This window comes from Dermacentor andersoni, chromosome 6 (genome assembly GCF_023375885.2).
Source record: "Dermacentor andersoni chromosome 6, qqDerAnde1_hic_scaffold, whole genome shotgun sequence".
Lineage (NCBI taxonomy): Eukaryota > Metazoa > Arthropoda > Arachnida > Ixodida > Ixodidae > Dermacentor > Dermacentor andersoni.
In genome coordinates this window covers 143,759,953-143,776,342 of record NC_092819.1, presented here as the reverse complement: position 1 = coordinate 143,776,342, position 16,390 = coordinate 143,759,953, and the positions used below count along the sequence as shown (strand labels likewise).

Here is a 16,390-nt window from a genome sequence, read left to right as displayed (position 1 = left end):
AGGAACTCGTATGGATTGCCTTCGTAGCATTTGCTATGAACGGGTGGATGTCTGATTTTCTCTTTATTAAGAGGTTATTTTATTAGCAGCAAGCAATAAGTTTCACTTAGTTTTGAGTAACCAACGTTACATGCCTTCACCAGCCAAGCTGAGCCGTGTTAAGGTTATGAACCATGAAATTGACAATCTAATTCGGAATAAGCGGTGTCTAATCAATCAATTTCCATAACACAAGCTAGTTGATAAAAAGTATCAGTGCCCTTCCACTCTGTGAAGAAGGATTACCAGAGAAGCTGTGTATGTGGCCATCTTAAAGGCGAACTGCACCTTCGCCGCGGGTCGGCCCGGCATTGCACTATCTTCGGTATCGGCCGATGTATGAGGAGTGCTTAACGACTGCTTCACCTCCGCCACGGGTCGAGCCGGCATTGCACTTTCTTCTGGATTGGCCCACGTATGGGGAGGGCTTGACGGCTGTTTCATGTCCGTCGGGGTTCGGCCCGGCATCGCATTATTTTTGGGATCGGCCCACGTATAGGGAGTGCTTAACGCCAGCTTCACCTCCACCGCGGGCCGAGCCAGCATTGCGCGTTCTTCTGGATTGGCGCACGTATGGGGAGTGCTTGACGCCTGCTTCACCTCCGCCGCGGGTCGAGCCGGCATCGCACTGTCTTCTGGATTGGCCCACGCATGGGGAGTGCTTGACGCCTGCTTCACCTCCGCTGCGGGTTGAGCCGTTATTGCACTTTCTTCGGGATTGGCCCACGTATGGGGAGTGCCTGACGGCTGCTTCACCTCTGCCGCGGGTTGAACCCGCATTGCATTACCTTCGGGAAAGGCCCTCGTATGCGGAGGGCTTGACGCCTGCTTCACCTCCGCCGCGGGTCGAGCCGGCATTGCACTATCTTCAGGATCGGCCCACGCATGTGGAGTGCTTGACGCCTGCTTCACCTCCGCCGCGGGTCGAGCTGGCATTGCACGTTCTTCTGGATTGGCGCACGTATGGGGAGTGCTTGACGCCTGCTTCACCTCCGCCGCGGGTCGAGACGGCATTGCACTATCTTCAGGATCGGCCCACGCATGTGGAGTCCTTGACGCCTGCTTCACCTCTGCCGCGGGTCGAGCTGGCATTGCACGTTCTTCTGGATTGGCGCATGTATGGGGAGTGCTTGACGCCTGCTTTACCTCCGCCGCGGGACGAGTCGGCATTGCACTTTCTTCGGGATTGGCCCACGTATGGGGAGTGCCTGACGGCTGCTTCACCTCCGCCGCGGGTCGAGCTGGCATTGCACGTTCTTCTGGATTGGCGCATGTATGGGGAGTGCTTGACGCCTGCTTCACCTCCGCCGCGGGACGAGTCGGCATTGCACTTTCTTCGGGATTGGCCCGCGTATGGGGAGTGCCTGACGCCTGCTTCACCTCCGCCGCGGGTCGAGCTGGCATTGCACGTTCTTCTGGATTGGCGCACGTATGGGGAGTGCTTGACGCCTGCTTCACCTCCGCCGCGGGACGAGTCGGCATTGCACTTTCTTCGGGATTGGCCCGCGTATGGGGAGTGCCTGACGCCTGCTTCACCTCCGCCGCGGGTCGAGCTGGCATTGCACGTTCTTCTGGATTGGCGCACGTATGGGGAGTGCTTGACGCCTGCTTCACCTCCGCCGCGGGTCGAGACGGCATTGCACTATCTTCAGGTTCGGCCCACGCATGTGGAGTCCTTGACGCCTGCTTCACCTCCGCCGCGGGTCGAGCTGGCATTGCACGTTCTTCTGGATTGGCGCATGTATGGGGAGTGCTTGACGCCTGCTTCACCTCCGCCGCGGGACGAGTCGGCATTGCACTTTCTTCGGGATTGGTCCACGTATGGGGAGTGCCTGACGCCTGCTTCACCTCCGCCGCGGGACGAGTCAGCATTGCACTTTCTTCGGGATTGGCCCACGTATGGGGAGTGCCTGACGCCTGCTTCACCTCCGCCGCGGGTGGAGCCGGCATTGCACTATCTTCAGGATCGGCCCACGTATGGGGACTGCTTAACGCTAGCTTCATCTCCACCGCGGGGCGAACCGGCATTGCACGTTCTTCTGGATTGGCGCACGTATGGGGAGTGCTTGACGCCTGCTTCACCTCCGCCGCGGGTTGAACCGGCATTGCACTTTCTTCGGGTTCGGCCCACGTATGCGCAGGGCTTGACGCCTGCTTCCCCTCCGCCGCTCGTCGAGCCGGCATAGCACGTTCTTCTGCGCTGGCCCACGCATGGGGTGTGCTTAACGCCTGCTTCACTTCCGCCGTGGGTCGGCCCGGCATTGCACGGTCTCTGTGATCGGCCCACGTATGGGGAGTTTTTACTTACGACACGGAAATTTCCTTGGACGGTAGAGGTATACAGCTTCGCTGTAAAAATGATAACCGTAGTCAGTTCTCCTAGCTTGCGAATTTCACAAGTTACCACCGCTCGAGCCCAGTTTGGTGCTAGGTTACAGCTGTCGCCTCGATGGGTGCCGCCATGTTTGTTGACGCAAATCTTTTGTGGCAGCTTTTGGGGCTCCCGCTAAATCAGTGGAATAGCGTGCCCGATGCAAAACCCATGTGCAGTTTTCTTCTCGCGCGTACGTAGTCTCTCCGACGCTATCTGTTGGGGCCCCAAACGTTTGGGGCCCATATTTTAAAAGTCTCTATGATGGAACATTGACAGGTGTAGGTAATATTGCGATAGGAATGTATAAACACTCCAGGTGCATTTCTGCCGTCGGTGTCGCCGTCAGGTTTCGTATGATGTCCAGGGGCGATAAAACCGTTGCCGCGTGCCGTATGCTGTATGTGCGAGTGAAAGAGTGGGAGGTGCGCGAGCGAGGAACGCGACCTGGATGCGTGCCCTCTCCTGACGCGCGCGAGGCAGTGGAGTCAGGCGAGGGTGGATGGGCGTTCTTCTCCGGCGGCTGCTAGGGTGTCTCGATGTCCTCCTGTTCGGGCGTTTCATAGAGTGGAGACAACCGCGGCGTCTCCTACGGCGTTGGCCGCGCGAATCGCGGACGCCATAGTAGACGCATTTGACAGACGCCGTCGGGACGCTTTGCCGGCGCTCGCGTGTCACGAAACGGTCGCCGAAGCGTGCAAAGTGCGCGCCCGTGTGGTCCTCAGCTTTAGAGCGATCTGCGATCTTTGCAGAGCGCGCGTATTGCCGGTAGCTTCGTATGCGCTGTGCTTTCGACGTTTCGTTCGCGTTGAAGCGAGAAATGCTTGAAAGTTAATTCGCTTGCTGCTGCCGCGATTCCTCACTTCACAATTTTGACAGCAATTTCCGGCCCTCACCGAGCGAGATGTATTCATATTTACCTGTGCGCGCGTAACACCGTGCTTGGTAATTTACTTAAAACACGTTGACGGGATAGTTTGATTGAATCCATGACAGAATATGTAAGCGCGACTGAGCGAGGATGTAGAACGAAGCAGACATACAAAACAGCGCTGTCTCGGTGTGTATGCTCCTTTCTACGTCATCGTTCAGCCACGCTTACGCATTTATTTATTTATTTATTTATTTATTGTACCTTCAAGGCCCGAAGGCGTTACAGAAGGGAGTGGAAATCTACAGCATGTGCAGATAACAGGGTATAATAATAACAAGAAAAAAATGAGAAAGTGCGGATTAACAAAAGTATTCTTCAATAGTAGTTCTGAAAGCAGATGTATCGGTTATGTTAATAATTGAGGCCGGCAGATGATTCCATTCATTGGTAGTTTTAGGAATAAATGAATAAAAAAATAGGTTCGAGCGACAGTGTGGAACGCCCAATTTATGCAGATGGTCAGTACGAGATGATATATATGCAGGTTCGGACAAAAGTTCACATTTTAATTCCGGATTGTAATAATAAATTTTGTGCAGCAGTGATAAGCGCGCTAACTTCCTACGGGATGAGAGGAGAGGGAGGTTTAAAGTAGCCTTCATAGATGTTACGCTTGATGTCCGAGAATAGTTAGTAAGAATGAACCGCGCGCTACGATTTTGTATAGATTCTATGGCATTTGTTAAGTAATCCAAGCCAGGGTCCCATACAGAAGAGGCATATTCAAGCTTAGGACGTATTAGTGTTTTGTATAGAAGTAGCTTTAAGTTAGCGGGTGCCATAGAGAAATTGCGACGGAGGTAACCAAGCGTATGGTTAGCATTGTTAGTGATGTGGTTTATGTGTGTTTGCCAGGAAAGATTAGATGTTATGTGGACGCCTAAGTATTTATAGGAACTGACTTCTTCGAGTACAGAGTTCTTCAAGTGATAGTCGGATAGGTTAGACGAAGCATTATTGCGGGAAATCCTCATTAGTTTGCACTTTTGGCTGTTAAGTCGCATTTTCCAAGTGTCGCACCAGTTAGTTACCTTGTCTAAATCAGATTGTAGCGTTAAAGTGTCAGAATTTGATGATATTACTCTGTAAATTACACAATCGTCGGCAAATAACCTTATGGAGGACGCTACACAGTTAGGCACATCATTAATATAAATGAGAAAAAGCAAAGGTCCGAGAACGGAACCTTGCGGCACCCCGGAACTGACAGAACAACGTGAAGAGTCAAAATTGTTAGCTGAGACAAATTGTGTTCTATTGGATAAGAAGTGTTCAATCCATGTGATAATGTTACGGTCAATGTTAAGTGTATTTAATTTTAGACAAAGTAATTGGTGAGAGACGAGATCAAATGCTTTAGAAAAGTCTAAGAAGATGGTGTCAATGCGAAATCCATTATCCAACGCGGCACAGATGTCATGTGTAAATGAAATAAGTTGGGTATCACAGGAAAATGATTTACGGAACCCATGCTGACGAGATGAAAAAAATGAATTTGTTTCTAGGAAGTTGATGACATTAGAGTATATTATATGCTCTAGAATTTTGCATGGCACACTAGTTAGAGAAACTGGCCTGTAATTTAAAGGTGAATGCACGTCACCAGACTTAAATAATGGAATCACCTTGCCGACTTTAAAGTCCTTTGGTAGTGAGCACGACAGAATAGATTGCGAAAAAATGTTGCACAAAATTATGGATGAGTACACTTCAGTATTTTTCAAAAATTTAGAGTTAATATCGTCATTGCTAATTTAGTCAGTAAACGAATGTTTACAAGTTTATACGGCCGATAAATGCCAACTCGGCCGCAGCTCAGCCTGAGTTGGCATTTGCCTTGACAGCAATGGGTGCAGCAAACAAATATAAAAACATGCTACACGCCGATGCGGATTTAACCAACCTGCGCTGGCGGCACGAGATAATTAGTAGAATTTTGCACCGCCGTCACGTGCGCTGCAATATGAATAATTCCGCGATGATCTTAGCTTATATAGTTTGCTGAAGCTGATGTTCCGGATCAGACGGGCAGCTGGCATTGATCACAGACTGTACGGGGCGCTCTGATGACACAGCCGCTCCTGCTGCATCTTTGTGCAAGGCACACGCTTTACCGAACGACACTTGATGCAGTGTTGCCGATCGACGTCCGTAACACGGTGCCAAATTTGTGGGAAACGTGCGTAGGTGGATGGAGACAATCAGTAGAATGTTGCGCTGCCGCCACCTCAGCTGTCATCGTCCATTGTAAGGCGAATAACGTGTGGAGTAAGTCGCTATTGTTGTTTCGTTCGGCGTTATGAGAACGAACTACCGAAGAGCTTCTAGGCTCTTTATTTCTCACTCTGCCCGCCTTAGTAAAGTTGTGCGCAAGGCCCAGCAAACATCTCCTGCCCTTTTTTTGCTTACGGACATTTCGTGCACGTTTCTCTCCGGCAGGACACGATGGAATCACTCATGGACCTACATCTCCTCGCATCTGTGGTGCCAGCATACAGAGTAAGTGGAAGGGCAGTGTTCCTGTTCACGCGGGTATCTCGAGTACGTAAGCAATGGAAGATGGTGCGAGGAGCATTGCGGAGTATCTTGTTAAGCTGCTCGCAGCACTGACCTTATAGGTTTTGCCAGACCGCTATTTGCTATGTGACGTCAAAGTGCATAGACAATTGGTGAAATACTTTGGTCTACTGGGCACCCCACACTTTGCAACACTTTGTTCACTTTAATTCTATGACCACATAAGTGCCAAGCCTGTTGTCCTCCCCTGGTTGCTTATGAATTTGCTTTTATTTAATATTTATAATAATGCCGTTCTAGTACTCAATCTTTGTCCAAATACATGCGCGTGCGCGACTGATATGACTTTTGTTTCGGCCTGTAGAACACAATGTAGGTGCCCTATGAAACATATTTCCATTGGTAACCAGGCTATGTAATGATAACATTTATTGGAACCTGTCTAAAACAAACAGATTGCGCTTGCGCAGCTCGTACAGATGGATCGAGGCACATCATCCTGTTTTCTTGCATAGAAACAATTGCGGATATTGTTTTTATCTTTCTGCTGAACGTGTGGATAATGAGAAGTACCTAGGCTTACGCCTGGATGTTAGCGTCTCGCGGAGTACTTGAAAGCAGTTCGTCAATATTTGTTCCCAATGAGGTCAGTGTGTCGTTGTTCATTGAAGATGAGGGCACACGAAGGACCCACTGTGTTAATATTAAAATGCGAGTACTAACGCCATACAATTTTAGTATGAGATAAACTCATCTAATAGTGCACAGCATATTAAACGCTGTGTTGCTTGCGGTGCACAATGTCATAAAGGTAGCACGCAGGATGAATTCTGACGTGCTGTATGACTTTTTATCTTTGATGTCATGTACGATATTGTTATTATGTAGTCCATTAATATGCTGAATGCGAAAATGCTGTGCGGGCGACAAATAGAACATGTTGCTTCCCGTGTATTGCTGACTACAATAAAAGCACGCGCCGTAATTTCTCCTCGTTTGTTTGACCAAATGGCAAGTAACGTTACAAACCACTGGCTATCTTGCTTAGGCGAGGTAATTGTGTGCTAGAAACATAGCATATTTGTTAGATGTAGTAAATCGGATAGTTCCAATTCCTACGTCTTATTTTTCAGCACACTAGTGCGCACCTATGTTGCGAATAGCGTCAACTTCGCCAGTAGAATTGTTTTATTACTGCTTCGTAATTTGTTCTTAGCTTGTGATTATGTGACTTATTACTTCATGCTGGTGCTGTATTTGATTTTGCGCATGAACTTTTTCTGTTAAGGCTGTCCAGCTAACAAATATGCCTTAGGCGTATGCAGGGCAAGCATTTGCTTACGAACGAGCTATTGTCATTATTATTATTATTTGGCAAGAAGTTGGAGGGTAAAGCTGCAGAGGCTGCTTATACGAATTTTATACATTCTTTTACATTGTTTGAATAAATTATTGCGAGAGATGGTGGAGTTCAAATGTTTTGGGACATTCAAGACCGCAGATGCGCAGCGTAGTGTAGAGACGGTGCATAGTGGAGAACGAGTAGAATCTGCTCAGTACACATTATCTTCGTGTAGATCTACGCCCTTTCCTAAAATAATCATCAGCCTACATTGTGTTCAAACCATGATCATCCGAGCTGCACTCGGCCGATGTCATCACTAAGACTCGCTGCTATGGGAAGAATGTGAACTGGATAATGCTCTTTCACCCGTGCAGGAGCCGTCTAAGCAGATCACAGCACTCCTATGTTAGAAAGATGAAAGAAAGAAAAGTGCCCAAGTAGCCAAGGCGGTGGTGTCGAAGTGACGTACCCTTCTTAATAGGCAGTATCTTAATCCACGTCCTTGCGACTAAGTAAAAGAAGCCTCTAAGTAACAAAAACAGATCTTGAAGGCTGTGGTTTTGTGGGCTGCATGTGCTGTGAATGATCGGATGGCGAATGATTGGAAGCAAAAATACGTTGTGACCACCGTGTTTTCGACAGCTTCTATTTTCCTTGTTTCTTTCTTTTTCTCTGGCCTTATAGTACTACAAGCGCATGGTCCTCGAAAAGGCATTCCCACGTCCTGAGTTCCGTATAGACTGGGTCAGCGACCTCAGCTCCACGCAGCTCTTCTTCTACAACTGGGCCTTGGTGAGTCCATGGCGCACACTTGCTCTTTGAGGGCGCTATATTTCCTAGAACTGGATATCATTTTATTCACACTGTGACCTATCAGTCGTGGCGTGCTCTTGCTAGAAATGAAGAAAAATGCCGTGTGGCCTGTCGAAGCTCTGAAAAAGTTCAAATCGCTGTATGACGGAGTGTTAGGTTCTAGAGTTAGAGTAAAGAGGAGGTGTTATTTTGGTCATTTTGTAGAATGCGCGTTGTGTAAGTTCATTTCGTCACTTTGAAAAACGAGAGAACATGGGACCTGTGGCCCAGCTAGGTCGCAGGTGCCAGCGCCTAATACTTTATCCGGGTAAATCTTGCGTCGCAATTGTTTACACAATCTATTTTTCTGCATTTGAGATTTACTACTTAGTGTTGTATAGGAATCTTGCAGAGCCTATCTCACAATGAATGTTGAAGTTAATGCGATTAGCCAGTATTAAAGCAATGTAGCGACAGGCCGTATTGCCATCGCAGAGACGTGCACGCAACCGGGTTCTTCCCTCGCGCTCCCGACTGCACAAGTTGCGCCATGTAGCGGTGCTGCCTGTAGTTGCGCCATGTAGTCGGCGCGTGGCACCGGATTGATTCCGCCGAGCACCGGAGAAATACTAACGGATATTTTTGTCATAAAAACGTGGCACATACGTACCTAGTTACTAGACATGCCTGGTGGGTGCCAAAGAGATTCAGTGAAGAGCGAGACATAACTAGTGGCATGTGATCAGTGACTCTGTCACCAGTTGCTGTCACGTCCACTGCAATGTGGCACAGACCAAGTGGTACACAACCAGTGCTTCAATATAGCATCATGATTCGTTAAACAGCGGCAGATACCCAGTGAGCGAAGTTGGCGCCACCCTGTTCCTTCAGCACAGCTGCCTGATGGGCTACACATTACACCCACAGACTACCTACTCCTTAGTGTCCCTAGTTGGCGGAAAAACAGTCAGACACAGGCAGACGGAACCCCTGAAAGTGCATCAAGTGCATCAAGTGCCCTGAGAATGGTAATCGCAATAAAAGGGCTAGGGATGATGGAATTTTCGCGAAACGGGCTTCCACTTATGGCATTGCCTTTAACTTATTGGGAATCGTCCTCATAATCGTTTTACCAGCGGTAGTACCAAATTCCATACTGCAATACAATCTTGTCTTCATAATTATCACTATCAGTCATCACCACCCTCATCGCCATTATGCACAACAGTGCAAAATCGCGCTTTCAATTCATAACCGAACATGTCTTCATGATAATCATCAATCTTCGCCACCACACCCATACCACCACTTTCATCGTCGTATTCATCACCATTATGGCGGCGGTAGTGTCAAGTACTATCCAGCGATTTGTAACGCCCCTGTTTTCTTTGTATTTTTCATCATCATTATCAGTCATCATCACAACAGCTATTGTTGTTGTGATCATCTTACTGGTGCGGAGAACCAAGAGGAGGTGAAGAAAGTCGATCTGATAGGACAAGCCGTGATCGGTTTCAGTAGCCAGCTTGTTTTATGCATTGTTATAGTTGTTTCTGTTCTTGTTTATGCATGGTTCATGGTACTTCGTTCTTATCATTTCTCTTTCTGTCACGCCGTAACTCGTCACGGCAGAGCCACGTTCACTCCAGCATTCTATAATGATCTTGTCTTACGTCAGATGATTTTGTAATATTCCCTCAATTTCCTCGATCTCATCTCATCTCCTAGTCAGCTACAATACTCGAACGCGTTCAACTTGCTTTGCTAATGATTCTAGTAACACATGCCGCGGGTTATCTTCTCGGCATTGCACGCCTCGTACAACACTTCCATTTAGTCTTAATCACATTATCAGCCACCCGAGTTTACTCTCTAATCTACACTGTCGTGCTTCTATCTGGCAATGCTACGCCTGTTATCTAACGCTCGCTGCGTTGCCCTTAGCTCTATCGCAAGCTTTTTTATAATTAGCGAAGTTTCACCACCCTAAGGTAGTATGTGTGGAATGCGGTGATTTCACGCGTAGTTGTCAAAAGTTGGCCGCCCATGAGGACATGTATGTGTGCCGTACGCGCATGGTTCATTCTTGCTCGCCTTGTAGACTTGATTCAGGTGATCTTGCTCCCACCTGAATAATTGTTCTAGGTAAGCATACTCCTTCACGATTGCTTCAAGACCTTTACATGGGTTTTTCTGTTACAGTTGCACTGCGGCACTGATATGGGCAAAGAATTGTAAGTATCATATTTACGTGCATATTGTGAGGCCCAAACGCAGCACTGATTTGTTATGGAGTAAATACCTCGAAAAAGTCGCAGCTTTCACGAAAGGCAAATGCTGTGAACCGTTGTGTAGTCAGCTATAGACGAAAACTTGTTCGATTAGGTAGCATTTTAAAAACAAACAAAAAAAAAAACGCGTAAATGCTTCTCGTCAGTTTTCAATGGAGAAATTACCCGAGGTTACGGAACTCATGCGGGTTCGTTGTTTAGATTGTGGCATTGTGAACAAGAGAATGACGAGGAATAGGAAAAATGCAGTTTCTGCTTAGTCAGTGATCAAACCCCTTAGTTTGTGTTCTGACTGAAGTAACTTGTTCGAGTTTTGGCGTTCGGTTTAGTGCGCGCACTAAGAATGTGAGTGATGAGCGGCGTTAATAGAGCATCTTAGAGACAACCGCTGTAAATGTAATTAGAAACACAAGTAGAAAATGGCCGCATTCGATGTTCGATACCCTCGCATGAACCATTTCATTCCGATAGGCTTCCTGAAATTCTTTTGTATATATATATATATATATATATAAACATCAACGATAAGCTGGAGATCAGCTACTCCAGGTATTGAGTGATAATTATGCTGTACACAGTGACAACATGAACGCACATAGAACATTGCTCTCAGAGGCACATATGCACAATAGAGCTGTTCGAGATCTTTCGGCAATACTTGTGATTTCATAGCACATAACTCCCAGTTGGTGCTGTCCGGCGGGTCGAGAATGTCTCGCAGCACCAGTGGCGCTGCAAGCGTAGTGCTGGCTTCAAATATTTTTTTTGTGTGAGAAGTTGCGCCAACAAGCGCACAGAAGGTGCTGCATGTCACTTGGGCGAAACTCGAAGGCCGTTGAGCAATAGTGTAACCGTGACACTTGAGTTAGAGGAAGCGTGATTTTTTACGCCTGGTATATATGCATCCAACGAAAACATTCCGGTGTTTCCCATCTAAGCGAAAGTACAATATTTTACACAGAGTTTCGAACGAAGGTGAATGCTCCAGAGACTCACGAGGCTGCATTCATTCCAGAGCCATTAATCGTTTGCCTTGTTCATTCATTGCTTATCCGTAAAGTTCACACAGCAAAAAGGCACCGCAACGCACACAGGAACAAAAGACAAGGGCAAGCGCCACTGTTAGCCACTTATTCACTACCCATTAAAATAACCAATAGCGCTTTTCCTCGATTTTTCTTTCTGTGTGCGTGATCATTACGCTCAAAAATTGCAGTTTTTCGTAAAGAGTCTATAAATTTCATAGAGGCTTAGAAAAAGCAGTGAAAGTAATTGTACATGACCTAGCCTCGTATAGAAGAGTTACCAGAAGAAATGAAAATGTTATTCTGCAGCACAAATGAAGTCAAGCTGTAAGATGTTACCACGTCCCGCATGCATGATAAATCAGCGTATTAGATAGTTGTGTAATAAATAAATAAATAAATAAATAAATAAATAAATAAATAAATAAATAAATATATATCGGGATGAGTAGAAGGGTCGTTTGTTACTGTGAAGTCCTTTGAAGAATCCAAGTTTTTATTCATTTGGGGATCGAGCGACTGGCTGCCATTTTTTTTTGTTAATTTCGGAGAGAAGCGACGAAACACTGCAATGCTATCAACAGCTGAAAAAAACTAAAGGGCTTGTTCGGTCGGGACTAAATGCGTTTAAAGTGCCGAAAAGAGGTTGCACTAGTTTGCCGGACATGTTCCACAGGTGACAAAGCTTCAATTTTTGTATTGTTTTCTTATAAAACTATTTCTTTATATTGAGCAAGGTCAATGTGACTGTACAGGTGAGGAAATATGAAAATGATTACCATTTATTTGCCATAGAAAATGCCACTTGTTATGCGAGCTCAAGATAACATTTAGTAGCCATTCCTTAATTATGCGCCCCAACATATGTCGCTTCGAGACGCATTGTGATTAAGCATTCATCACTATGGGGCCTCAATAATATGAGGTGGCACGTGCAGTCTGGAAAGGAGTAATGGTGTCAGCGCTAACTTTCGCAAACATCATTCTGTGCATAAAATCGGCTATCTTGTTGGGGCCGGAAGTTAACCAAAGGTCGGTAGGCCGGTAGTCTTTGGGAACCCACGGTAAAACCACAAATGAGGCAGTGAAAGGTAACATGGGCTGGGCCACTTTTGAAGTCAGGGAAGCGCTGGGCAAAATTAGTTTTGAAGAAAGACTCAAGAACTTGGCTAAAAAATGGGCGGCTAAAGTGTCCAAGCATCTATACCTGAAAAGCGTGGACACAGAATAAAGCAAGAGGTCAAGAAAGTTGGCAGCCAAGTACAAGGTAACTGAAAGTGTAAATAGACAACAGGGAGACATCATAAAGAAAGTGATAGAAACGGAGATAGTCAATTGGATGCAAAGAATAGAAACAAAAAGGGCCATAGAGATTTACAAGAACAAGAAGAAAGAAATTAGAAGGAAAAATCTGTACCATAACACAAATGGCAGTGCCTTGCTATTTGAGACTCGAGCCGATTGCCTAAGGATAGAAACATACCGGAGAAAATATTTGCTACTAGATGAGAAATGTGTATGTTGTGCCAAAAATCAAAAAAAAAAAAAATCAGCACATCCTACTGAAATGCAAAGGGATTGATCCAGCGAGACTCGTAGTCAACGTGCACCTTCCAGAAGGACTTGGACTTAACGCCGTCTGAAGCATCAACGGGTCAGCAGCCGAGATAAACAAGAAACGTTTGGAGTATGCTTCGAAAAAAAAAGCATGCAAGAGATTGATAAGACCGGATCCATTACAGGCTTAGGTAGCGATACAATTTAAATGGAGAAGCTTTTTAAGTATACAAAATGTATAACTTACCTGTGGCATGTATGCAAGCAACTCGAACAGGCTAGGTGATTATTTATCACTGTTCCGAAGGGGATGTCAATTTGTCATCATCACAACTATAGCAAAATGTAATTCAGTATACCAAGACGTGAACCAAACAGCTTACTGTGCTTAAAGGTGTTGTCAGCAACAGACACTTTTCTCTGGCGTGCTTGTGCGACGCCTCTTGTTTGTAACCACTCGTGTACCCTTTAGCGAAGGAGCGACTGCAGTGCTGTATTGACGGCAGTGCTAACTTCGGTGTTGACTGCAGTGCTAACGGCCTTCCACACGACATCGCTGCAATCACCTGCCCATCCACGTTATTGAACTGCTTAATTAACATATTTACCAGCGAGCAAACTTGCACCTAACAATATTTTCTATGTGTATTTAATTTATTTTATTAGCTACCCACCTCTACGTAATACCCCCAATACTGGGGGCCTTTAAGGTTATAAAGTAAAGTGAACTTGCAATACTGATTAGAAATGAAGAAGCAAAAGTAATTTTTTCGCTTGCTGTATTGCGATACGGTGCGCTTGACAGTAGCTTTTATCTGTCTGTGCCTGTGCGGCCACCACTGTACCCTCGGAGGTCGAAAAGTATATAGAAGCACATCGCTTCTTGAAAGGCTGTAGCACGAGATATGCTATAGCACACAGCTGCGTAGACCGGAGATAAATTTTGTAGTTGTAGCTATATTTTGTCTTGAAAACTTATGACGGTGCCCCTCGAAGTCACTGCGTGGTTTGTTGAGAGATTGGTGCCATCTCTATAATCTTCATGTCCGATGTCTCACAAAGCGCTAGTACACCAGTGACTGAGTGTACGCTTCGAGCATGCTAGGTTTTAGGAACATCTACGCTTAAAGTTTTTTTTCTTGCTAAATGGCAGTTTTTACCCGCGATAGTGGTAACACTTTCGTGTCACTCTTAACATGAGGCCTAAAAGAATGTGGGACGCAAAGTTTACCTAGATAGAAGAAAATATTTTCTAGGGCAGCGCATTGCGTCCTATGGTGACCGGCTTCGACTGCAGACTGTCAGAAAGCCAAACAAAAGCTAGAAAGGACCCGACTTGTGACCAGCTGCAGTAGCTTATGGCGTTTTTCACTGTTCGATTCAGGGCAGGATTTCTTGCTCTGCGGCAATGAATCCAAATTTTACTGGTCGATTTGGAGCGGGTTCGCGCGTTCCACTGGTCGTTTCGGACCAACTCACTCCACGCCGGATCGCTCTCACCTGCTCCACCGCCGAGGCGCGGATTTGGGCGGAAATAGCTCGCGTCACATCCGTCTTCAAGCGAAATTGGTATCCGGTTGGTACGCACAACATTGTGTTGCTTCGCAACATGACTGCGTTCGGTACTGCTGCAGAACTCGCGTTTAGCGATGAGAGCCCGGACGACAGCGATTACGAAGTGACGCATGTGCTGTACAAAGCCTTCTATGCACGTTGTCCATGCACAATCGTTGCGGGCGCGACATGGAAATGACGGACTCTGCGACTGGCGCAGTCAATTTACGCATGGGGGACAGCGAGTTTGGTTGCCGTGGAAACGCACAGAGCGGAAGTCGGGCAAGGTTTCCGGGACCAGTTTGTGCGACGTGTACGCAGACGTGGCCATTCGGATTTGTGAAACCTGAGCGCTCGCTCGAGCATTTCGGCGGCCGCTTCAAATCGACCAGTGAAAAACGCCATTAGTGATTATGGCGTTGCATTTTGGCGTTGCTGCATTTATGACGTTGCAATTTTCCACAATGAAAGCGGAGAATTGTCTATCAAGAAAGGGGTAAGGCAAGTAGGCAGAATTTCTGGTACGCTATTTATAGCATGCTTAGAACAAGTATTCGAGCACTGGGAAGGATAACAGTGAGGATCAACGGTGAATAATTTAACAACCTTCGTTTTCGGACAACAGTGCCCTGTTCAGCAACGCTGACGACGAATCGCAACAACTAATTGTGGGTCTCTACCAACAAAAGGCAAGGGTAGGGCTGAATATTATTGGGGAGACGTAAAGGTAATGTTCAGTATCCTGGCAAGGGAACAACAATTCATGATCAGCAGAATCAGTGCAGAAGGTTAAAAGAAGATTGAGAGCAAGTTAATGACGCCGCCAAGGGCGATGGAACGAAAAGCGTTAGGCGTAATGTTAAGCGGCAGAAAGAGAGCGGTGTGGATCACACAGCAACCGGGCGTGGCCCATATTCCGGTTGGCGTTATAAGAAAAAAAAATGTAGTGGGGCCAGCCACGTAATGCGCACAGCAGATAATCAATGTACAACTAATGCTGTAGATGGGTGCTATGGGTAGAAAATTAGGTGGTGAGATGAACTGAGAACATTTCCAGTTGCAGTTCGCACTCGGTTGCAGTTCAGGCTCACCTAGTGCAGGTCAGGTGTAATTGCTCATCGCTGGGACAGCCTTCATTCTGCATTGGTGGTGAAAATAGTCAGTTGTCGCTGATGATGATGATGCTAGGGGCGCATATGAGGGCCTCCCTTATGTCGGACACTGCATAAACTGACCATATGGACTGCAGCACGTATTGTGCCAGCATTTAAAGCAACGTTATTATTCTGATTATTTCAAAAAGCATCTAAGAACTAACAGCAATCCTAAACTTTTCTTGGGCACCTCTCTCTTCAATTGCAGGATTGACCTCACCGCCAAGAACAACCCTTACTTCCACACATCATTCAAGTGCGAAAAAGGAGCCCCGATGTACAAAGCCAAACCATGCATCCTCTGGAACACCACTAGGATGAACTACTGAGCTGCTGAAAAATAAAGCTTGTTTTTTGTTTGTTTTCTTTTAAAGCAGCCTATATTTTAGTTGGAGAACTTTCTCTCTTCGCGCCCATTGAGATGCAGAAAAAATTCGGCAGAGTCAGCTCCACTTGACATGTACTCAAATAAAACATAGATGCTTGTTTTGTTGTGATAACCAGTGACGAACAATGCCATCTGTTTGGTTCATTGAAGTGCGGTGCATAGCCAGTGGTGCATACCCAGTGATACGTACCTACGAGAATTTTCCACATTTCTAGGCAGCAGTACCTTCGCGGTGGGCTCATATTGGGAGGCTGCACAATTTTCGGTATCGGTTCCTGAATGCGGCCAGATATGTCTATGCAGAAATCTGGGTTGAGCTCGTAAAAAATGCCGCGCATTAAAAAAGAAAAAGCACAGCGAGTTTCTCCTGAAGGGCAAAGCATTAAAAGTTCCAGCATGGTTTAGCGTAACGCCGAGGCTACT

General features: G+C 46.4%; 1 protein-coding gene across 1 annotated transcript in view; it reads left to right on the top strand.

The window, feature by feature from the left end:
• The window catches only part of LOC126523383 (membrane metallo-endopeptidase-like 1), a 173,968-nt gene extending 158,022 nt beyond the window's left edge, over positions 1–15,946 (top strand). The window contains exons 12-15 of the mRNA XM_055066933.1: positions 5,784–5,843; positions 7,891–7,998; positions 10,201–10,232; positions 15,788–15,946. Coding sequence (XP_054922908.1) covers positions 5,784–5,843; positions 7,891–7,998; positions 10,201–10,232; positions 15,788–15,908 — 321 coding nt within the window. The 3' untranslated portion in view covers positions 15,909–15,946. The remainder of the gene's footprint in view (positions 1–5,783; positions 5,844–7,890; positions 7,999–10,200; positions 10,233–15,787) is intronic.
• Positions 15,947–16,390: the final 444 nt, after the last annotated feature.